The sequence below is a fragment of the Zalophus californianus genome, chromosome 9, assembly GCF_009762305.2.
Source record: "Zalophus californianus isolate mZalCal1 chromosome 9, mZalCal1.pri.v2, whole genome shotgun sequence".
In the NCBI taxonomy this organism is placed as follows: domain Eukaryota; kingdom Metazoa; phylum Chordata; class Mammalia; order Carnivora; family Otariidae; genus Zalophus; species Zalophus californianus.
Window position 1 is genome coordinate 114849740 of NC_045603.1, and position 23934 is coordinate 114873673.

General features: G+C 39.6%; 1 protein-coding gene across 1 annotated transcript in view; it reads right to left on the reverse strand.

The window, feature by feature from the left end:
- Positions 1-23415, reverse strand: part of LOC113936877 (ankyrin repeat domain-containing protein 26-like) — a 101932-nt gene extending 78517 nt beyond the window's left edge. The window contains 7 exon segments of the mRNA XM_035721905.1: positions 3844-3880; positions 12924-12991; positions 15107-15244; positions 16737-16843; positions 19093-19266; positions 19424-19538; positions 22468-23415. Coding sequence (XP_035577798.1) covers positions 3844-3880; positions 12924-12991; positions 15107-15244; positions 16737-16843; positions 19093-19266; positions 19424-19538; positions 22468-22718 — 890 coding nt within the window. The 5' untranslated portion in view covers positions 22719-23415.
- Positions 23416-23934: the final 519 nt, after the last annotated feature.

Consider the following 23934-nt stretch of genomic DNA (forward strand, 5'->3'; position numbering starts at 1 on the left):
TAGCCAATATCAGAGAGATTACTGCTTGTGCTCTCTTCATGTATTTTTATGATTTCAGGTGTCACATTTAGGTCTTAAACCCATTTTTGAGTTTATTTTTAAAGAAAGTGGTCCAGTTTCATTCTTTTGCATGTAGCTGTCCAGTTTTCCCAACACCATTTGTTGAAGAGACTGCTTTTTCTCCATTGGATATTCTTTCCTGCTTTGTCAAAGATTAATTGACCATATAGTTTTGGGTTTATTTCTGGGGTTTTCTCTTCTATTCCACTGATCTATATTTGTATTTTGCCAGTACCATACTGTTTTGATTACTACACCTTTGTAATAGAACTGGAAATCTGGAATTGTGATACTTCCAATTTGTTTTTCAATATTGCTTTGGCTATTCGAGGTCTTCAGTGGTTCCATACAAAGTTTACGATTGTTTGTTCCAGTTCTGTGAAAAATGTTGGTATTTTAATAGGCATTGCATTAAATCTGTAGATTGCCTTGGGTAATATAGACATTTTAACAATATGTGTTTTTCCCATCCATGAGCATGCAATGTCTTTCCACTTCTTCTGTCTTGACACAATTTCTGTCATCAATGTTTTATAGTTGTTAGAGTATAGGTCTTTCAAAATTTGGTCTCTGTTTTTAAAAAGGTTTTCATTATCTATTTTGCCTCCACCTCTCCGAAGATGTGAAATACCTACTAAAGACCCAGTCTCAGTTCCCATACCTAAGAGTGACAGGCAACGAATTCTCTGAAATGTTTGAAAGTTAATTGTTTAAAAGTTAACCACAATGAATTATCACCTTATACCTGTCAGAATGGCTAGAATCAAAAACAAAAAAAACAAGTGTTGGTGAGGATGTAGAGAAAAAGGAACCCTTGTGCACTGGTGATGGGGATAGAAAATGGTGTGAAAACAGTATGGAGGTTCCCTGAAATATTAAAAATAGAAATACCATATGATGCAGTAATTCCACTACTGGTTATTTACTTTCCCAAAGAAAATGAAAACACTAATTTGAAAAGATATATGTGCCCCCATGTTTATTGCAGCATTATTTACAACAGCCAATATATGGAAACAACCCAAGTGTCCATCAACAGATGTATCTCTTACACACACATACACACACACACACACACACACACACACAGGAATGTTACTCAGCCATAAAAAAGAATATGATCTTGCCATTTGCAACAATGTAGATGTACCTAGAGGGTATTATGCTAAGCTAAGTGAAATAAGTCAGAGAAAGACAAATAGTGTATGATTTCACTTATATGTAGAATCTAGAAAGCAGAACAAATGAACAAACAAAAAGCAGAAACAGACCCAGAAATAGGGAGAATTCTGTATTGCCAGAAGGGAAGGGGGTGGGGGACGGACACAATGGGTGAAGGGGAATGGGAGGTTCAGGATTCCAGTTATAGTAAGTCACAGGGATACAAGTACAGCATAGGGAATATAGTCAATGGTACTGTAATAGCATTATGCAGTAACAGATAGTAGCTACACTTGTGGTGAGCATGGTGTAACATATAGAGTTGTTCAAGCACTACCTTGTACACCTGAAACTAACTTACCATCTTGGGTCAACTATGCTTCAATTAAAAGAAATAAATAAATATATAAATGTTAAAGAACAAATTAATGCTATTAGTGGGAATACTATTCCCAGATTAAAAGATTAAAAATTATAAGGTCCAAAGTTTTTCCTTCACAGGTCCTGCCTTATTTAGGTCTACATAAACTAGCAAGACCTTAAAAACCTTCACAGGCACTCAGATACCCAAGAAGAGAGACTGCGATAAAAATAGAGTCCGGGTAGCTGTGCCTCCATTTCCCTATACACTGCCTAGTATTTTCTTTCTGTGAGTTCCCACTCCTATTATCACTCTTCTGCAGGGTTCAGTGGTACTCTCCAACCTTTAAGTCTTTAGCCTATGAAAGCACAGACTCCCAAAACAAGGATAGGCTCAAATGACCAAGAGTAGGAGCCATTTCCTGCTCCTGGAGAACAAGCTAAATGGAGATTCAGTCCTCCATGTAGTCATCTCAACATAGACATGTTACCAACTACCCAAATAAAACTCTCTTACTGATTTGACAGCCAGTCCCACCCCACCAAACCCTACATGCACATGGGCAGGGCATCAGAGAATTAAGAAAAGAGGTGGAGTGAGGAGACCGCTACCTTGGGCCATACATCTATGTTGTGTAGAATCTCCATTCCGCCTATTACTCAAGAGGATCTAAGCCACTCTCTGTAAGTTGGGGTGCAAGTAGATGATATCACATTCTTATATGCTGTAAAAAGATTCTTCCCAGTGGCTCAAATGATTTTAATATCTCTCAACAGAAAACCTGAAGCATGCTAGTTCGTTCAATTAAACCAACAAACAAAAAAGCTGCTCAAGATTCTCTTCAACCCTCTATTTTAATATGCCGTTCTAAACAACTCCCAATATCCTGTGTCCTTCATTCCTTTGTGTGTGTGTGTGTGTGTGTGTGTGTGTGTGTGTGTATCCTTCATTCCTATAATTCATCTTTATCTAACTTATTATAAACCCCACTATTCTGACATCTTTTCTAAAACTATCCAACCCAGTGTTATTCTTCTTGAAACTTGGCCTCTCCTGCTAATTCCTTCCTTATCCACCTTCACTGTGTTCACAAGACCCCCTCCCCATCTTTCAATTATTAAAACATTCACCTACAAGATGAAAAAAAGGAAAAAACCTGAATTTAAATCTCATTTCTGTCACTTATATCCAAGTAAGTCACTTTTAATCTCTTTTGAGTTTCAAATTCTCCATTTAAACAACCACTTGGTGAGGATGTTAAACATAGGTTGCAGTACCAGAGGGTATTTTGATTAATTCATCTCTGAGATTCCTTAAAATCCTGAAATTCTATGTGCTTTTGATTTTGTCTAGAGAAAAACAGAGACTAATTAGCTGGCAGAAATGGAAAAAATTAATGGACTAAAACAACAAGAAAAGCAGAGAACAAAGTAAAAAAAAAACAATCAAGAAAAGATTATAGAAAAGTCATGGAGAAAAGGAAAAAGGTCTACAAAAAAAGAAGCTTCAAAGAACTAGTCAAGGGTACTAGCCTAAAGGGAAAACTAGACTGGGAAGTCAGTAAATAGAGAATCATTTAGAAATAGCCTCTAAATAGATGATAAACTTAATTAACGTAACATGGTCTACACCTAGATTACATATCCTTCACTTCTGGAAACATCATTCCTCTCAAGGAGAGCAGACATCACTATATCTAAGAATTTGCCTGATTAGGTCTTGCTTGTGTAAAAGCTATGTACTGTGGCCATAGGTAACTGAGATCTACCCTAAAATCTTTGACAGTAAAAACAAGAGACTAGTTACCACTGCAATAATGACCTCTAGTTATCACTAGTTGTCAAATATATTAGGACAAATGCTTGAACGAACCTGGTTTCTTAAGAAAACTCTAAAGCAGGGGTAACACATAACTAAATTTGAATGCGTTGATCTGACTAGGATCTGTGTCTTAATCCCAGTGCTGCTGAGGGACAAAAGAATGGATGTGGGAGTCACACAGGCTGACAGTCAAATCATGGGTCTGCTACTCATTAACTATGCAATCACAGGTCCATTAATCAACCTCCCTGCACCACAGCTGACTAATAAAAAATAGGCTACAATAGCAGAGCTACTTTGTGAAGCTGTTGTAATGACTATATAAGTAATAAAGGTCAAGCACATAATATAGTGTCTAGCCCAGAGTAGAACTCAACAAATGCTTTTCTCTGCATTCCCTTAGTTAACACGTAATTTTAAAGACTCCATAAAAATCCTACCTGCTTAAAGACTCCTCTTCAGAAATCTTATCCGCCACTAATGAAAAAAGCAAAATACATTTTAAATCAACAATAGAAAAATACAGAATATTAAAAGTATAAGACTGATGATTTGTTAAAAAGTATTCCTTCAAGACCACACCTGGAAACCACACTGGAAAGACTATTAATTATATTATTGGTAGGCAGTTAATGCATTAAGAAATCTTACTTTCTCCTCTACATTTACCAAATGCAAGAAGAGAATGGTATTTATCAGAATTTGATACCTTGTAACCAAACCCTATGAGACTGACCGAAACTGGTATCATTAGCAGAATCATTATCATAGACTGACAATGTCAAACTTAAATAACATGATTCTTCTGGACTTCCACTACTAGGTGTAGTTAAAAGAGACTGTATTTATTTTGCTGTAACACAACAGAACTCCTCCAGCTCTTCAGCAGACTGTTAAGTTTAGGATGAAACATCTCATCACAAAGTTTGGTCTATAGCCAGTGTACTTTGCAGCATGGCAAAACATAGCAAACAGACTCTCTCTGGCCTTCTTTCCAATTGCACGTAAGTATGAAAGATTTTAGTGACTTTAGTGATTCTGGTTTTATAAAGTATAACCTCTTGAGACTATCTACTTTCATTGCTAGAGAGTCTATCTGGACCCACCTCTTAGACCAGGATGGTACCAATAGTTAGTGCTAGGTAGCAGTACATGATGTCATTGTTCTCAACCCTCCCCACTATGTGACAAATGCCTACAGAAATCACACTTTTTCAGTCTGTAAGGCATATGTCATCAGATCCTACACTGATGAACACAAACAAAACAAAACAAAACAAAGGACAGAGAATATCTTGAATCACTACATTCCATTACCTTGGAATTTTAATTTTTTAAACATTCAAGAAGAGGGGCGTCTGGGTGGTTCAGTCGGTTAATCGGTTAAGCATCTGCCTTCAGCTCAGGTCATGACCTCAGGGTCCTGGGATGGAGCCCCACATCGGGCTCCCTCCTCAGCGCAGGTGTCTGCAACTCCCTCTCCCTCTGCCCCTCCCCCTCGTCGAGTTCTCTCTAATAAAATCTTTAAAAAAATAAAATTAAATTAAAATAAATAAAAAAAAAACATCCAAGAACATATCCACCATATGATTGCAACTATAGGACATTCTGGGAAAAGCAAAACCTTTCAAGTTAGGAGTTAAGGGTTGTGGCAAAAGGAGGGATGAATAGAAACAGCACAGAGGACTTTCAAGGCAGTGAAACTATTCCGTGTCATTATACATTTGTTAAAACCAACAGAATGTACAACACCAAGACTGAACCGTAACGTCAATTATGGACTTTGGATGGTAAAGATGAGTTAATGTAAATAAAACAATCTATCACTGTGGTACAGGATGTTGACAACAGGGGAGGCTATGCATGTATGGCAACATGGGGTAAACGGAAACTCTCTGTACTTTCTGCTATATTTTGCTGTTAACTTGAAAATGTTCTAAAAAAGTAAGGCCTATTTATCATGAAGAAAAAAAAGGTATCCATTGAGCCTGCTATCACCACGTATTAAAGATACAGCCACCATGAAAATTAAGATAAAGACCGAAGTAACGGAATACACGTGTTATCCACCAAATTGAAGTATATGGAAATACATAAAGCAAATAATTTTATTTTTTTAAAGATTTTATTTATTTGACAGAGAGAGAGATAGCAAGAGCAGGAACACGAGCAGGGGGAGTGGGAGAGGGAGAAGCAGGCTCCCCTCTGAGCAGGGAGCCCAATGTGGGACTGGATCCCAGGACCCTGGGATCATGACCTGAGCCGAAGGCAGACGCCTAACGACTGAGCCACCCAGGCGCCCGCAAATAATTTTAATTGCATACTTAGGCAGGAAAATAATTGACAATGATATAATCGAATCTTATTTTATAATTATAAACAGGGATTCACCACCATATGAAACAAAACTGCATTATCTATATAATTAAGAGTTTTTATTCTAATTTTAAATCAGAAATCATTGTTTAAGAATCATAATGAAAGTTTAGTAAGATAAAAAAAAGATTATAATTACCTAATATTGCCCCAGTAATTTATGTACAAATACGGGTTAAATATTCACCAAAAGTCAAAAAAGTAACCAGCACTTCAATTTAATACAGATCATGTGCTGAAACCAGTACCATGTTATACCATCACATTACTTGCTGTCAAAATAAAATCTTAAAACAACAACAAAAATTAAGTCAGGGCTCTAATTCCTGTGCAAAAAAGATTCCATACAGCAGGCCAAAGACTGCCACCATTAGATCCCACTTGAATGGCTGGCCCTTGGTTGGTATCTGGGAACTTGGATTTTGGGAGGGTTCCCACCATTCCATAGCTGCTAAGAGTGGCTGTGCCTAAGTGTTGGTACAAACCAGGTGACTTATCCTGTATACTTGATTTCCTTCTGGGAACCTGGAATTTTGGTATACGCTAGGGAGAAGATGCCTACGTGATTATCATTTCAAGAAAACTTCAGGCACCGAGTCTCTATAAGATTCTTGTACTGGCAGACAACATTTCGTACGTGTTGTCATAATTTGATGCCGGAGGAATTAAACACATCACTTGATGCTGGAGGAATTAAGCACATCCACAGGCAGAGGATTCTCAGAAGTCTGCACTTGGGTTTCCTCTAGACTTCACTCCATGCACCTTTCCTCTTTGCTGATTTTGCTTTGTATCCTTTCACCGTAATAAACCAAAGGCATGAGTACAAACATGCTAAGACCTGTGAGTTCTTCTAGTGAATAACCAAATCTGGGTGTCGTTCTGGGAGCCTCTAATACAACTGCATTATGTGAAATTTTTATGATTTGGGTTGATGTTTTCTACATGATTACAGTCAGAAGGTTATTTCACAGAAGACCTTTCCTTGAATCTGTTTTTCTTAATATTTGCCTTGGAGATTCCTGTATTTCTACACCCATCTGAATAAAGGCATAAAAAGAATAGATGACATAATGATCAGAAAATAATGTCAAACAAGCAACAATCTTATTTTAATCAGGAAAAAACAGAATCCTGATTATCAATATGTTCTACACGATAAAATTTCCTATAAAAAATGAAAAGATCACACAAATTTTCTCCAACTAAATAGGGCTTAATTTGGGGCACCTGGGTGGCTCAGTTGTTAAGCGTTTGCCTTCAGTTCAGGTCACGGTCCCAGGGTCCTGGGATCGAGCCCCACATCGGGCTCCCTGCTCAGCGGGAAGCCTGCTTCTCCCTCTCCCATTCCCCCTAGTTGTGTTCTTTCTCTTGCTGTGCCTTTCTCTGTCAGATAAATTAAAAAAAAAAAAACTTAAAAAAAAATAAATACATAAATGAATAGGGATTAATACCATTCTTATGGTAGTTAGGAATCAATAAGGTAACTGGGATAATTATAGAAAAATATATAACTATCATACACAGTTTAACAACACACTATGGATTATAGAGTTTTGTTTCCAGGGTTTTCCTTAATTTCTTATAGAATTAAAAACATAGTTCACCTATTAAAGGCAGTTGTTGACAAATTAGTCAAAAAGCCAAAAACAGGGCGCCTGGGTGGCTCAGTCGTTAAGCGTCTGCCTTCGGCTCAGATCATGATCCCAGGGTCCTGGGATCGAGCCCCACATCGGGCTCCCTGCTCAGCGGGAAGCCTGCTTCTCCCTCTCCCGCTCCCGCTGCTTGTGTTCCTGCTCTTGCTATCTCTCTGTGTGTCAAGTAGATAAATAAAATCTTAAAAAAAAAAAAAGCCAAAAATACTCCATCCAAAATATAAGATGAATTATCCACTCCACCCTGAAAATAGTGGATTTGATCATTAAAGATCAATAGGGCTCATTTGGGGGAAAATAGAGTGAGTTATCTTATATACATAGATGGTTAAAAACTTGGTAATCTAATTGGCCATATATTCTTGTTAAGTCACAGTTTACCGATTTCTGAAAAAAATATAAAAGCATGTCACATTAAAACTGTATAAAAGCATGTCACATTATAACTATATCAGAGAAAAATTTCTGACAATCCAGAAAATGCTTTCAGTCTTGGCAGACCATCATCAGTAACTCTGTCACTGTGATACAGATACAAAGAAATTTAGCACAAGAAACTAATAAAATATGAGATACACTTGAGATTAGGTAGCCCATGACCTTAGAAGGAAATATACATATATGTCAAACATACATATGGTCGAAGTGTGTTCTCATACTGTTGGATTCCAAGACAATTTTCCTTAGCGCTTTCTTTAGAGATGAAATTCAGAAAGGAGCAGTAAAAGTGGAGACATTAGAAGAAGGCAAATGAAAAGAGGATCAAGGGAGACAGCACTAACAAAAATAGTCAGGTATTGACTGTTTTTACTGACACCGAATTCCTAAACTAGTGAGACTAGTATATTCAGTGTCACCTTATATTTTCTCCTTGGCATTACACTAGTTTTCTGCAATAAAATATTTAAAAGAGGTCAAAAGGCTCCAAACTGCTGGTCCATCAACTATTTCTGATCAAAATTTAAAACTCTCAAAATACAGCTGCATCATGATTCCATATCAGAGATAGGGCCCGACAGTGGCTTCCTGCCTGTTGCTGTTTTGTTTTCGTATTCATCCAGGAGAGTGTATCAAGGACTTGAGGAGAAACTCAAGTATCTCCACAAGAGACAGGTAAGAAAGACAACACTTTTCCTCGCACTTGACTCCTAGGTTTTGACAATTATGGAAAAATGTTGGCAAGTCTACTCACCAGGCTAGACCATTTTCCCTTGACCCTGTCCGGGTAGATACAGCAGTTACAAAAAAGTCACGTGGGACCTTACTTGATGTGTTATTTTTCCATATTTGGACACAAAGTCCCAAACATGTAAATAATAGATCTTACAACTCAAAAATTCTTTTGAAAAGGTTACCACCAAAGAGCTTTTAAAAGTTAAATCCAACTTTCTTTCCAGTAATTTCATTTTATACACATACTACTCCTCCTTGAAATATTTTTTTAAATTTTTTCAACATCACTTCCTCTACTTCCTCTCCTACATTTCCCCAGTCACCCCTCAGTCTTCTCTACTAACTCCTACCCCTCCATCCACCCCTTATATATTGGTATTCCCAGGGTTTGTTCACTGGCCTTCTTCTCATTCTATATGTTTCTCCACCATGGACAAGCTCAATCTTTGTCCAAGCTATGACTTCGCTTAATAATTATACTCAGATTATTTCAGATCTGCACCTCCAACCTAGCTCTATCTCCAGCTAGAAACTCCTCGTGTTCAATTACCCAATTACTGAAAATATACTACGTGGACATTCCATCAAATTCAACATATACAGAAAAAAACCTGGTCTTCCCTATTCCCACCGCTCTCCTCTCTTCATCCAATAAAGTCCTACTCATTCTTCCTGTCCCATTTAAATGCTAGTGTACAACCTGGAAACATGAATCTTCTTAGATTTCCTCTCTCCCCTAACTTTTTACATTCAATAATCATGAAATCATATTAACTATACTTCTTTTCTGTCTCTTCTTTCTATTTCCCCCGCCACTGCCCTACTCAAACATGAGCTCTTAACTGATGACTTCCAGAGGGGGAAAAAAAAGCCACCAACTATTATTGTTATTTCTTAAATGAATAAAGAAATTTTGAGCAAAATGAAAGAAAGGGGGCACCTGGGTGGCTCAGTCAGTTAAGCATCTGCCTTCAGCTCAGGTCATGGTTTCAGGGCCCCGGGATCAAGCCCCGCATCGGGCTCCCTGTTCAGCAGGGAATCTGCTTCTCCCTCTCCCTCTGCCCCTGTCCCTCTGCCCCTGCCCCTCTGCCCCACTTGTGCTATCTCTCTCTCTCAAATAAATAAAATTTTTTTAAAAATTTTAAATATTCAAAAAAATTGAATAAATTGTGCCTCCTGACTTTTTCAGTACAGAAGGGTGAAAATTTCATAATGGACTGATACTAGGCTAAGGAAATATAAGCTTCCTTTGTCTTCCAGTCTCTTTACACGGTTTCCTTCAATATATCCTCCACATGCGGGGCCAGCAAACTACGGCCACAGGCCAAGTCCGACCTGCCATCTGGTTCTGTAAATAAAGTTTTATTGGAGCACAGTCACATCTATTCACCTATATATTGATACGGCTGCCTTCACACTACATTGGTAATTGTAGTTGAGAAACCACATGGCCTAAAATAGTCACTATCTGACCCTTTAAAGAAAAAGCTTCAAAAGGAGAAATGATTATGCTAAGCTAATCACAGTACCTGATTTACCAGTGACTGGTTTAGGAACAAGCATGCGATATAACCTAGCCTATAAAATGTTAGAGGAAATTTACTGCTAGCCTCTGAGTTTTCTTCTTATTTAAAAGAAACATATAGGGGGCACCTGGGTGGCTCAGTCGTTAAGCGTCTGCCTTCAGCTCAGGTCATGATCCCAGGTCCTGGGATTGAGCCCCACATCGGGCTCCCTGCTCCGCAGGAAGCCTGCTTCTCCCTCTCCCACTCCCCCTGCTTGTGTTCCCTCTCTTGCTGTCTCTCTCTCCTTCTGTCAAATAAATGGGTAAAATCTTAAATTAATTAATTAGTTAATTAATGAAAGAAACATATAAAGAAAAACAGTCCTTCCAGTCATTGGATATTGTCATGTGAGACTATGCCTGGAGCTGTTGCTAATTAGCCAACCAGGAAGGGAGACATAAAATAATGCCAACCTCAAAGCTGAAAAAGAGACAACTGGGATTCTGATGAGATCACTGAACCATCAAAACAATTCTAGTTCCTATTGTTTTAGTCACTGTTTTGTTTTGGTTTGGTTTGGTTTTTAGATTTCTTTATTTGAGAGAGAGAGAGAGAGGAAGCATGCAAGAGAGTGCACGAACGGGGGGAAGGGCAGAGGAAGAGAATCTTCAAGCTGACTCCATGATGAGCACGGAGCCCAACGTGATGTGGGGCTTGATCTCATGACCCGAGACTGTGTAAAACCAAGAGTCAACACTTAACTGACTAAGCCACCCAGGTGCCCCTGTTTTAGTCACTATTATAAGTCACCTATTATTTGCAGCTAAAAGCATTTTACCTGATAAAGTTCCCAAGGTCTACAGGGTAAGATCTACTCCTTTCCATAGGACTGAAAAACTTTCATAAGCTTGCCTTAGCTAAGTATTCACCTCATTCCAACCATTCCCATAGCGCACTTTTTGTACTGGCAAAACTGAACTGCTCATAAATCCTCCAAAGTTCACTCGTACATTTTAGCCTTTGCACTGCTGTTCCGTCTGCAAAACATGTAATCTTTTTTTTATTTTTAAAGGTTTTATTTATTTATTTGACAGAGAGAGACACAGCGAGAGAGGGAACACAAGCAGGGGGAGCAGGAGAGGGAGAAGCAGGCTTCCCGCGGAGCAGGGAGCCCGACATCGGGCTCGATCCCAGGACCCTAGGATCACGACCTGAGCCGAAGGCAGACACTTAACGACTGAGCCACCCAGGTGCCCCACAAAACATGTAATCTTGATGGATGTTTCTCCTGCCAAACATCGTCCTTCTGCCACTTTACCTGGCAAACTTACTATTCAGTCTGCATACTTACCCTAAATTCTACTAAAAGTCTAATTCCTCAAAGTCTAATTCCTCACTATGGACTTACAGTATCTGGAACATATTAAAAGTCTAATTCCTCACTATGGACTTACAGTATCTGGAACATATTAAATGTCAATAAAAAAATAACAATGGTAATTATAAGCACTAGGGGACTCTGGCACATAGTAAGCACTAAATAAAGTAGAGTAAATAATAAAAATGACAAGGATAATAACAAATTCCTGGAGGGCAGGGATTGTGTTTTTTGAATGTTTGCATTCTACAACATCAGAATAACACTCAGGAGCTAAAAGACACTTGATAGTTATTTGTTACGTGAACAAATGAAAATGAGTAAATTGCAAAAACAATAGACAGTTACCTTAAAAAAAAAAGTCTCATTGGTATTGCTGCATACTAGCTAAGTTTTGCAGTTCTTATTGTTTGCCATTTGTTTACGATACCAGGAAGGTATTGTAAAGTCCCCAGTTTTAAGGACAGTTCCTTTTTTAATGAGACAAGTCACCATAGAATAATATTTACTAAATGTAATCCACTTGTAAAAATTAAAAGATCCATTTTCATAACAAGTTCAATTTATTATAATATGCTTATAGAGAAAACAAAACATACTAACTTTAAAATCTCTTTTTCTTATTTACACAAAAATATCATATGGGATTTTAGGGGTCATGACTAAAATAATGAATTTCTTTTCAGACAATACCGCCTCATATTTTAAATTACCTACAATTAACTTCTTTTGTTGTTGTTCATACTGAGGTACTTTAATTTCTTTATTATGTTGTTAGCCAGCATACAGTACACCGTGAGTTTTTGATGTAGTGTTCAACAATTCATTAATTGCACGTAACACCTACTGCTCATCATAACACGTGTCCTCCTCAATACTCATCACCCGGTTACCCCATCCCCCCACCCCCCTCCCTTCTGTAACCCTCAGTTTGTTTCCCGGAGTCCAGTCTCTCTCACGGTTTGTCTCCCTCTGATTTCCTCCCCATTGTTCATGACAGCAGTACCTACAATTAACTTCTTAAATAATCCTGAATACTAGACTATTAAGAAAGAAATTAAGAAAGAAAAAAAAAATAGGGGCATCTGGGTGACTCAGTTGGTTAAGCGTCTGCCTTCAGCTTAGTTCATGATCCCCAGACCCCGGGATCAAGCCCCACATCGGGCTCCCTGCTCGGCGGGAAACCTGCTTCTCCCTCTCCCTCTGCCTGCCACTCCCCCTGCTTGTGCTCTCTCACTCTCTCTCTCTGTCAAATAAATAGATAAAATCTTAAAAAAAAAAGAAAGAAAGAAAAGAAAAGAGAGAAAAAAATACATATGCAATTTACACATTGGTTTTTTTTTTTTTCATTGCTCTTTCATTATCAAAACTTCCTTACCCTGACTCCATCTATGTGAGGACCACCAAAAGTAATTCATGCTGGAAAGTCTTACCTGGATTCTTATTTTGCAAATAATTGTTAAGTTTTTCTTCTCTATGTTCAGCAATTAGTTGGCGACTGCTACATATAAAAAAGGGTGATAAACAATGTTACTCTTTTAATACTGATATGAAAAACACTTACCAAATACCAAATTCTTAAAAGAGTATTTCAAATATCAGAACTAATATCAAAACTTAAAGTACCCCATATACTTCAAATTTATAAGTTTTATACACTTTTTATTAATATTACTTAATTATTAAGTATGTAATGAAAGGAGAAAAAAAGTAAGGTGAACCAGTCATGAATTAGTAATTTAGTAATTAGTTAGTAAATTAGAGTTAGCTTGCCATAATGGAAAGTGTCTAGAACTCAGAAGTCCTAAGTCTCACAGCTATTTGCTCTTGGACAAGCCACTTCTCTTGGGCTCAAAGTCTTCCTCTATAAAACAGGCATCTTACTGCCTTATTTTACAAGGTTGTTAAGAGGATTTAATGAAATATTAAACCCAAAACATGGCCTCTCAGGAAAGGTGATGCCCACTACTCTGGGAAGGGCAATATGAGACCTTTCATCACCTAATAAGAAAAGCCGCTCCACAGGATTTAAAGCAGGCTTGGGATATAGGTCTAGTAACAAAGGAGAAAGAGAAGTCCAGTCTCTTCCTGCAGCAGTATTTGAACCTCTTTAACAGCTTAGAATGGTCCCAACTACCATCTGCTAGCAGAAAAGACAAGCAAAACCCTCAAAGGGTAATTCATCATGAAGGTCTGGGCTAACATATGGGCTTCACGTAAGGCTTTTGAGCGTGAACGCAAGGGTGTGTGTGGCGAAAGCCAGGAGGCCCAGCTGACAGAACAGGGTGCTGGTGCTTTGGAATAGCTGAGCATATAAGCATATGTAGTAAACTAAAAAAAAGTTGTAACTTCGAAGTCTAACTCTGGATCACCCTGAAGACTGAGGAATGTGGATCAGCAAGGGCATCCTAGGAGCAAAGATCAATCATGACCACACCGCAGAACCAGTTTCTTTCTTACTTTTTTTTTTTTTAAAGATTTATTTATTTATTTATTTATTTGAGAGCGAGAGCGTGAGAGGGGGGAGGGTCAGAGGGAGAAGCAGACTCCCCGCTGAGCAGGGAGCCTGATGCGGGACTCAATCCTCGGACTCCAGGATCATGACCTGAGCCAAAGGCAGTCGCTTAACCAACTGAGCCACCCAGGCGCCCTGCAGAACCAGTTTCAATGGCAATGCTGTAGTAGTAGAATCAGAGGAAACAAGGGAATGAGAAGAATGTCTTTTCCTTCGAAATGACTTGTGAAAAAACATGGTCTCTTTGGTCTTAGGGAACTCCTCAGGTTCTTGGAAACTTCAAGGGGGAAAGTATAGGAGATAGCCCTCAAGGGAAAGTATAGGGTTTTCTACTAACCTGAACATCTCAAGACCCAAGTAACTAGTTAGAAAAAACAAAGATGTTGGGGCGCCTCGGTGGCTCAGTCGGTTAAGCATCTGCCTTCGGCTCAGGTCACGATCTTGGGGTCCTGGGATGGAGCCCCACGTCAGGCTCCCTGCTCAGCAGGGAATCTACTTCTCCCTCTATCCCTCCCCCGCCTGTGCTTTCTACCTCTCTTCAAGTAACTAAAATCTACAAAAAAAAAAAAAAAAAAAAAAAAGAAAAAACACAGATGTAACATTATTTCTACCCCATGCATAATAAGAGTTATACTTGGAATGAAACAGATACAGTTAGGATCCCTAAGGATAAAGGTCTCAATAGTCCTGAGATAAAGAATCCTGCACCCATTACTACTTCTTACTAGTCGTCTAGCCTTTTTCTTGATTTCTGGCAAATGATGTGGGCTAACTCACTGCCATCCCAAAACTGCCTGAATCAAACAATGAACTCTCATCTGTTACATAAGAACTAACAGTTAGGGGCGCCTGGGTGGCTCAGTCCTTAAGGTTCTGCCTTCGGCTCAGGTCATGATCCCATGGTCCTGAGATCGAGCCCCACGTCAGGCTCTCTGCTCCGCGGGAAGCCTGCTTCTCCCTCTCCCACTCCTCCTGCTTGTGTTCCCTCTCTCGCTGTGTCTCTCTCTGTCAAATAAATAAGTAAAATCTTTAAAAAAAAAACAGTTAAATTATTATATACCTCAGTTTAGTAATAATTAACACTTTAATGTAAACACTTACACTTTAAGACCACTAAAAATAGAATATTCTTCTGCAGTCCATCCATTCGCATCTTCAGAAGAGATATCAATACCTTGCTGAAGAAGAACCCTGACTAGATCTGCAGAATCATGATGTACAGCAAGCATGAGGGCTGTTCTAAAATAACAGAGAGATAACTTCACCCTTAGGAACTTAAGAGTTATTTAAACAGCTCATTTGATATACTTTATCAGGGTAATATCTTGCCTGTCAGTACAGAACTGACCATTAACATGTTCCCGCGCTCATCTTTGTAAATTACCTCCATGCCTAAAAGGAAAGGACAAACAAGAAGCCTCTTGTCCTACTGGGGTATGACAGTAGAAGCTGCTGCTTTAAAGTCCTTTGATGAACAAGAAACTATGCTGAGGTCACTCATCTGAATGGGTAAAGATTTTTAAAAAAGACTTCCCCATTTCTTCCTTAATCTGATACAGTGTGCTTCCAAGCCATCTAGAGGACAGGTCCGTATAAAAAGCTATTTGCAGGGGCGCCTGAGTGGCTCAGTCGGTTAAGCGTCCGCCTTCAGCTCAGTCATGATCTCGGGGTCCTGGGATCAAGCTCCACGTCTGGCTCCCTGCTCTAGACCCTCCCCCTGCTCATGCTCCCTCTCTCAAATAAATAAAATCTTTAAAAATAAAAAAATAAAAAAGCTTACTTGCAGGCTTAAAATAACAGTATTCATACTAACGGTGATAAAACAGTCATAGTTGCAGTAATGATGCTAAGATAAGCACGTGGTAGGCACTCAATTAAATGCTATATATATACAAAACATTACACACAACCACCCTTGAAGGATATATTATTATCCTCCTTTTCATATCAGGAGATGTATCTGGTTATAATTAGTAATGTTTCCAAAGTCACACGCCCAGCAAGCACGAAAGCTAGGAATTAAACCTAGTCTTGTGTCAATCTAAAGCCCATCTCTTTTCTCTTTATCACCCACCTATGATATGTCCTCATTAAAGGAAAAGTCTATTCAATTAAAGTTATCTTTCATCCTTCTACCTTACCAATGGAAAAAAAAAAAATACTGAACATGAAAAAGGATGATGAGCCCATATTATCTGGTAATAGTAATTAATAATCACTTAGGGATCATCTAACATCAGTATTCTTCAAAAACAAAAAGCAATTTAAAGCAAAGAGTCATCCAAAAGACAAAACAACTCCTATTTATGTTTAATATTCATCTTTTAAAGAAAATATATATGAAGTAGAAGTTTCAAAAATACTATAAAAGGGTTAAGAAGTCCAATATTGCATCATAAAGTAAAATAAAAGTTAGGAGTCCACACTTTATAAAACTAATAAAACTAATATGAAACCCCTTTAGCTAATATAAAATCATATGGCAAAAAAAAAAAAGACTGCAAATGACATCAGTCAATAATATGAAGGAATATAAATTCTACCCTACACTGTTCTTCCACGTTGCCCTGTCAGAATAATTGCTTTCTGCCTAACTGATGACATGTTGACATTTTTCACTATATAATTATAAATTAATCCTCTTCTTATTAAGTTAATCTTTCTGACGTGAGTAACTGTACCACTCCAGAACAATGTAAGGTTAAAAAAAAAACAACCAAAACTACTGTACCTTTGCGACTTATCAACTGCATGTACATTTGCTTCTTTTTGTATTAAAAATTCCACCATTTGCTGTTTGTTCTTACTTACAGCGAGTAAAAATGGTGTGAATTCATCCTGTAAAAGTGCAAAAACAATTTATAATTTACAAAATTACATATTTCCATACTGAATTTTAAAACTTATAAAGGATCCTCTAAACTCAAATATATAATATAGAAAGTACTCTCGCCCTTCTGTGCTTTCACCAGCTGCTCCTTCTCTTTACAATAGCCCTCCTCAGGGGGCCTGGGTGGCTCAGTCCCTTAAGCATCTGCCTTGGGCTCAGGTCAGCTCAGGTCGTGATCCCAGGCTCCCTGCTCAGAGGGGAGTTGGCCTCTCCCTCTCCCTCTGCCCCGCCCCTATGCTCGAGCTCTCTCGCCCACTCTCTCTCTCTCAAATAAATAAAATCTTTTTAAAAAAATAAAATAAATAAAACTAAATTAAATAGCCCTCTCCCACCTCTTCAACAGATTAACTGCAGTCATTCTCCAAAACTCACTTCATTGACTGGTTCCAAGAATCTTGGCTTCTATCCAAGATATGGATTATTATCTTATTATGGTATGCTCTAGTTATTTTATTGCACCCATCTCAACCAAGAGCTTCTTGAGGGAAGGGATTATTTTTTTTCTCTATATCTCCAAACTCTAAAACATAGCAGTAAATGCTTTAAGTATTTTTATTGAGTTAACAACCTAAATGATTATCTCTGGAGTAGTGTTTTTTAAATTACATTCCAAAGAACATATACTTTGCTGGAACATAAGTACTGTGCGCCAATAGAAAGATTCAATGATCATCTATGATTGAGAAATATGACAAAACTGCACTATATATCTAGCACAAAAGAAATCCGTTTAAATTTGCTTATCCCCATTTGACAATACTTTTATGTGGCAAACATTAACATTTGAGAAATTAGAGTTTCAGGGGTATAGTTTTGAGAGCTTTCCAATAAAGATGAAGGTTTTCGGGGTGCCTGGGTGGCTCAGTCATTAAGCGTCTGCCTTCGGCTCAGGTCATGATCCCAGGGTCCTGGGATCGAGCCCCACATCCTGCTCGGCGGGAAGCCTGCTTCTCCCTCTCCCGCTCCCGCTCCCCCTGCTAGTGTTCCCTCTCTTGCTCTCTCTCTGTCAAACAAATAAATAAAATCTTTAAAAAAAAAAAAAAAGATGAAGGTTTTCTCCGGGTTACACAAACATGCTTGACTCTCTTCTATCAACGGTATCAGGATCCCCGATGTCAACATAAGGCACTCTTGATCCAAATGGGTCACTGAGGAGAGGGACTCGGAATTAAAAGAGTGGCTCTGGGGCAACTGGGTGGCTCAGTCAGTTAAGCGTCTGTCTTTGGCTCAGGTCATGACCCCCGGGGTCCTGGAATCCAGCCCTGCATCAGGCTCCCCTGCTTCTCCCTCTCCCTCTGCCCTTCCTCCATACTCATGTTTGTTCTCTGTCTCTCTCAAATAAATAAAATCTTTAAAATAAAAAGTATCATTAAAGTGAAATCTTAGACAATTCAGTTACTTCAAAATATTTTCATTCAGGGAATGCATGAGCTTCCAAATATGAAAAACTGACCCTACCTATGTCAACCAACAGTGTTTCTGTAAGGGCAGTGGTAGAAGTAATGCGTGTCAAAGAAACAGAAGGTGGACTGGTGAGCATGGTCATCAGCTATTCCCCACGTACAGCTACCACCCCACTGAGGAACTACACAAGGCTGAGCAGGAACTACTCTCTGAAATGGGAGACCTCAATGTGGTACATGGCGGGAAGAGTGGCTACAAGCACAAGTAGATACCCCTGTAGGATGTCATGACCTGATCCCCTTGCTCTCATTTTCAGAACCTTGGGGCCTGGAGTGCCCAGGGCCTGCAACCTGCTGCTTTCTCCTCCCACTTACACTCACCCAAGTTACCCCACTGGGTCAGAGTCTCCCACCCATTCCCAGCAGCACCCATTTCCTAAGCCCCTGCACAGCACCCAGCGTCCATCACCTCCACTCCCCTCTAGGCCTTCAATCCTTTGTGGGCTCTGAGCCCACCATTCACTCCCAAGCGCTAATGGGAAGATTCTCTTTCCGGGGCGGAAGGGTGGCTGGGGGACGGAACTTTGCCCTCTCCATGGGCATCATCTTTCTCTAGCCCTCCCTGCCCTGGCTTTGGAGTTGTTTCCATGACGACAGGACCTGATGTATAGACTTCAGTATATGTATTTATTACACATATAAGTAAATATGTAAATAAAATGTTTTGTGGCTAAAAAAACTTATATATACCTATATATTATTTCAAATACTTCATAAAGACAGCTGATCTGTACCTTGTTTCTCGCTTCAATATTTGCATGGTGTAAAAGCAGCTTCTCTGCTATTGATGTATTTGAACCAACGGTGGCATAGTGGAGAGCAGTATTGCCAGCAATGTCCACAAGATTTGGATCAGCACCATGTTCTAGAAGAATAGTCACACATCTCTCGTTCTGGCATTGTACAGCCTGTCAGTATTACACCAAGAAACAGAGTGTAAATTCTGGAAATTTAAAGTAAACGTGCCACAGGTTTCACCAATTAGTTATGCTTAAATGCAATAAATTTTCATTCTAAGTAATTAAATCAAATCCATCTCAGGCAGACACAGCTGCTACCACATACCTTCATCAGAGCAGTCCTGTAATCTCCATCAAAGAAGTTAAGCTGGCATTTCCTCTCCACTAGGAGAGCAACGACATCTGGATGGCCACTGGCACAGGCCAAATGGAGAGCAGTCCTATGAAAGTGAAAGAACTTTTTAGGAAATTATAGTGCACTATTTCAAAACATGCAATGAATTCATGTAATTGTAAACGTTAAATAGCACCTTATTCCTATGACTCCAAAACAAAGATTTAGTTTTCTTTTGAAGAAAGTACAATATTTATTAGTGATTATTCACCACACTAATAAAGAGCAGCCTATCTGATTAGGTAGAGCATGACCTCAGGATTCAGCTTAACTTGGGTTTGAATCCTACTTCAACTCTGTCACTTAACAGTTATCACTTACTCAGCCTTATCCTCAATTTCCTCATCAACAAAATGGGGATAGAAATAGTTATCTCGGGTCCCCTGCCCAGCTCAGTTTGAAGATCATGTGACTCTTGATCTTGAGGGTCATGAATTCGAGCCCCGTGTTGGGTACAGAGATGACTAAAAAATAATACTAATAAATAAAATAAAGAGTAGTTATCTCACAAGACCTCGGCCTGATGCTTAAATGAGGATCTATGCAAAGTTTGTTACATAACATTATTATAACTATTACTATTACTATTTTACAAAGACAACATCCAATTAGGTAAAGTGATACGATTATGCCTACTTTGTAGATATGTTTTAAGGATTTTCAAGAATACTACATTTCAGTGATTCTAAGATGCTCATTTTGTCACCTTTTAATATCTCTGACACTGGAATACAATTTATAATTCAAAATGTCTTACAACTATAATTGGCAGAATTTTTTAAAATTTCTTATCGGTACAGAAACTACTGGGGCATCAGACAATCTATGGTGCCTTACATTAAATGAAATAATGATATACACAACAGGTCTATTGCAGTTCCAGTCATATACCTGGCATTTAAATAAATTTTAGTTCTTGAAAGCATTATGGGAAAAGAGGACTAAAATAACGGAGAATGTTTTTTAAGTAATTCTTACCCTGATTTTCAAGAAACTTTAAGCCAAAGGAAACTCAGGATTTATTTATTTATTTTTTTTTTTTTTTAAAGATTTTATTTATTTATTTGAGAGAGAGAGAATGAGAGAGAGAGAGAGCACGAGAGGGAAGAGGGTCAGAGGGAGAAGCAGACTCCCTGCTGAGCAGGGAGCCCGATGCGGGACTCGATCCCGGGACTCCAGGATCATGACCTGAGCCGAAGGCAGTCGCTTAACCAACTGAGCCACCCAGGCGCCCCGGAAACTCAGGATTTAAATAAACAGGGACAGCTCATTTTATTAAATATTTAGATTTATAAGTCACATGAAAATCAAGTACTACCAATTATCAATATCAGTACTTAATACTATTAAAATTTCAAAAGGGCAGGTAAAGGTTAACATTTACAATTTCCTATCTTCAAGAAATGTTTTCGTTCGAAAGGAAGGAGGAAAAGCTTTAAGTGAGATTAAGTCCTAATACTTCAATTTAAAATTGCTCATCTTAGGGGCACCTCAGTGGCTAGTTGGTTGAGTGTCCAACTCTTGGTTTTGGCTCAGGTCATGATCTCAAGATCCTGAGATCGAGCCCCATGGGCTCCGTGCTCAGCGTGGAGTCAGCTTGAGATCCTCTCTCTCCCTCTCTCTCTCAAATAAATCAATCTTTTCTTAAAATTAAAAAAATAAAATAAAATTTCTCATCTTAGTAGTATCTGGCTGACTCAATCAGTAGAACATGCAACCTTAGTCTCAATGATATAAATTCGAGCCCCATGTTGGGTATACAGATTACTTAAAAGTAAAATCTTTTAAATAAACAAAATAAAATAAAATAAATAGAATTTCTCATCTTACTAATACTGGACAACATGAAGTCTTTAAGAATGAAGAGATTCTGGGTAGAGTATGTCTCCTACATAACATGTGTTCAGATTCTATTTGATAAATAAATGGATTGAAAGAGTAGATACAGTTGGAGAGTTCAGTTATTTTTAAAGATTTATTTATTTTAGAGAAAGAGTATGCACAAGCGGGGGGAAGGGCAGAGGGAGAGGGAGAGAATCTCAAGCAGTCTCCCCACCAAGCATGGAGCCGGACATGGGGCTCAACCCCACAACCCCGAGATCACGATCCACGCCGAAATCAAGACTCTGATGCTCAACCGATTATGCCACCCAGGCATCCCAGAGAGTTCAGTATTTTTAAAGAAAACTTTTATAAAGTAAAGCAATACATTTGAAATTGCAACAATCATTTATATTTCCTATTTTTTATTTTTTTCATAAGGACACAACTAAAATTTTATAAACCTTTATATTATCATTTTTATTATTTATTTTCATAAGGATGTAACTAAAATAAAATGATTAATCTATAATCATTTATACGTAATAAAGCTACACACAACAAAAAACAGGTATATATTTAATGTATAAATAAAATCTACAAGTACACATAAAAATAACCCCTTTACTTCTGAAGAGGCTAAACGTTGTCAGAAGATACCAATCCCCACCTGCACTCCCAAATTCTTTTTAAAATGGAAAGTAAGAGGGGCACCTGGGTGGCTCAGTTAAGTGCTTGCCTTCAGCTCAGGTCACGTTCCTAGGGTCCTGGGATCGAGCCCCGCATCGGGCTCCCTGCTCAGCCGGGAGCCTGCCTCTCCCTCTACCCCTGTCTCTCTAGCTGTCTCTCTCTGTCAAATAAATACATAAAATCTTAAAAAAAAAAAAAAAAAAAAAACAAAACACCTGTCTGTACAGTGGTCTATACGGGGAATTATGAGTGGGTCCAAAGGCAGCTGAAGATTTCGTTTTGATGCTCAGCCGACCTGGGCGCTGGACCCCTGCTGCGGGGCCTCAGGAGGGAAGACCGCAAAGCGCCCTAGGTGACAGGAGGGCTCGGTTCCACAGGCGGAGCCCGGGAAGGTGCGCGCTTCTCCCGGTCCGCCCCACCTCCTCCCCGCCGTCTCGGGCAGCCGGCCTCCAAGTCCCTATTACCTGTTCATCTTGTCTCTTTCGTTCACGCCGTGTTTCCCGAAAATGAGAACCTTCTGCAGTTTCCTTACGTTGCCCATGATGGCAACTTTGTGGATCTTTTTGAGATCTTTGTCTCGGATGTTGTACCCCCACCCGGAGCTGCTGGTTCCAATTCTCTTCCCACACGGGATGCCCGAGCCGTCCCTCAGCGAGCTGGTGACTGGAAGGGACGACCCGCCCTTCTTATCCTGGAAGCTAAAAAACTTCTCCATCGCAAAGCCTGGAGGCTTCACAAACACTTCACCTTCCCCTCGGCTTTTCACCACCTCTAGAGCCCAACACTAGCGCCAGAGATAAGCCAAACCCGCCTCGCCACTACATCACACTAGCGAAACTCCGCGGTTTGCCAACCGTAACCAAGCAACGAAGCCAAACACAAGTGCGCTCCGGCACCTCACAAAGCCGCGTCGCTGCGCCTGCGCACAAAGGGCCGGCGGCCAAGGGTGCCCAAAGCGCATGTGCGAGGTCCCAGTCTCTCGAATCTCAGCGTTTGCTTGTGAGCCGGGGTGGGTTCCCCTTCAAACGTTGGCGGGAGTTGGCTGAGCTTTCCCGAACATCTGCAGAAGTTAGACTCGCCGGTGTGGAAAAGCACTCTTCGTATCCTACTGGGGCTAGAGTGCATGAAACTTCAGGATGCTGAATGCCTTGTCCCCCAGAAAACTTCCCTAAAAAAAGCTCTCCCTCAGTTTATTCCTCTTCCATATCCCTCTGGGCCCCAGCCGGTCTCCATGCCAATTGAGCAGATGCTGCAATAGAAAGCTGTTTTCAGGTGCTCCTGGGTGACTCAGGTGGTTGGGCATCTGCCTTCCCCGGGGCATGATCCCGGGGTCCTAGAATCGAGCCCCAGTTTGGGTTCCAGGCTCAGCAGGAAGCCTACTTCTCCCTCTGCTTCTGCCTGATGCTCCTCCTGCTTGTTCTCTCTGTCTAGTAAATAAAATCGTAAAAAAAGAAAGAAAGAAAGAAAAGAAAGAGATGTTTTCGTGGTCAGAGACTTCAGCAATGTGTATCATCAAGTGCAAACTTATGAGAGGAAAACTATGCACGTTCTCCGGATGAAATGAAAACGTATTTCTGCATGCCTCTTGATCCTCCCATTTGTCCCAGCCTTACATTTACATTTTCTTTTCTTTTCTTTTTTTTGCTCTTATTTCCCAGTTAAATCTTTAAGCAAGCCAAGATTTATTTTGGAGCATGGTGCAACATTTAAGGTTTGGTTTGGTTTGGTTTTGAGAGAGAATGGGGGGCAATAATGGGGGGAGGGACAGCGGGAGAGGGAGAGAGGAGACTCTGAAGCAGGCTCCACCCCGAGCGCGGAGGGGTGGCGATTGATCTCAGGACGCTGACATAATAACCGGACCTGAAATTAAGATCAGACGCTTAATCCACTGAGCCACACAGGTGCCCCAACATCTAAGAACTTTTTAAAAA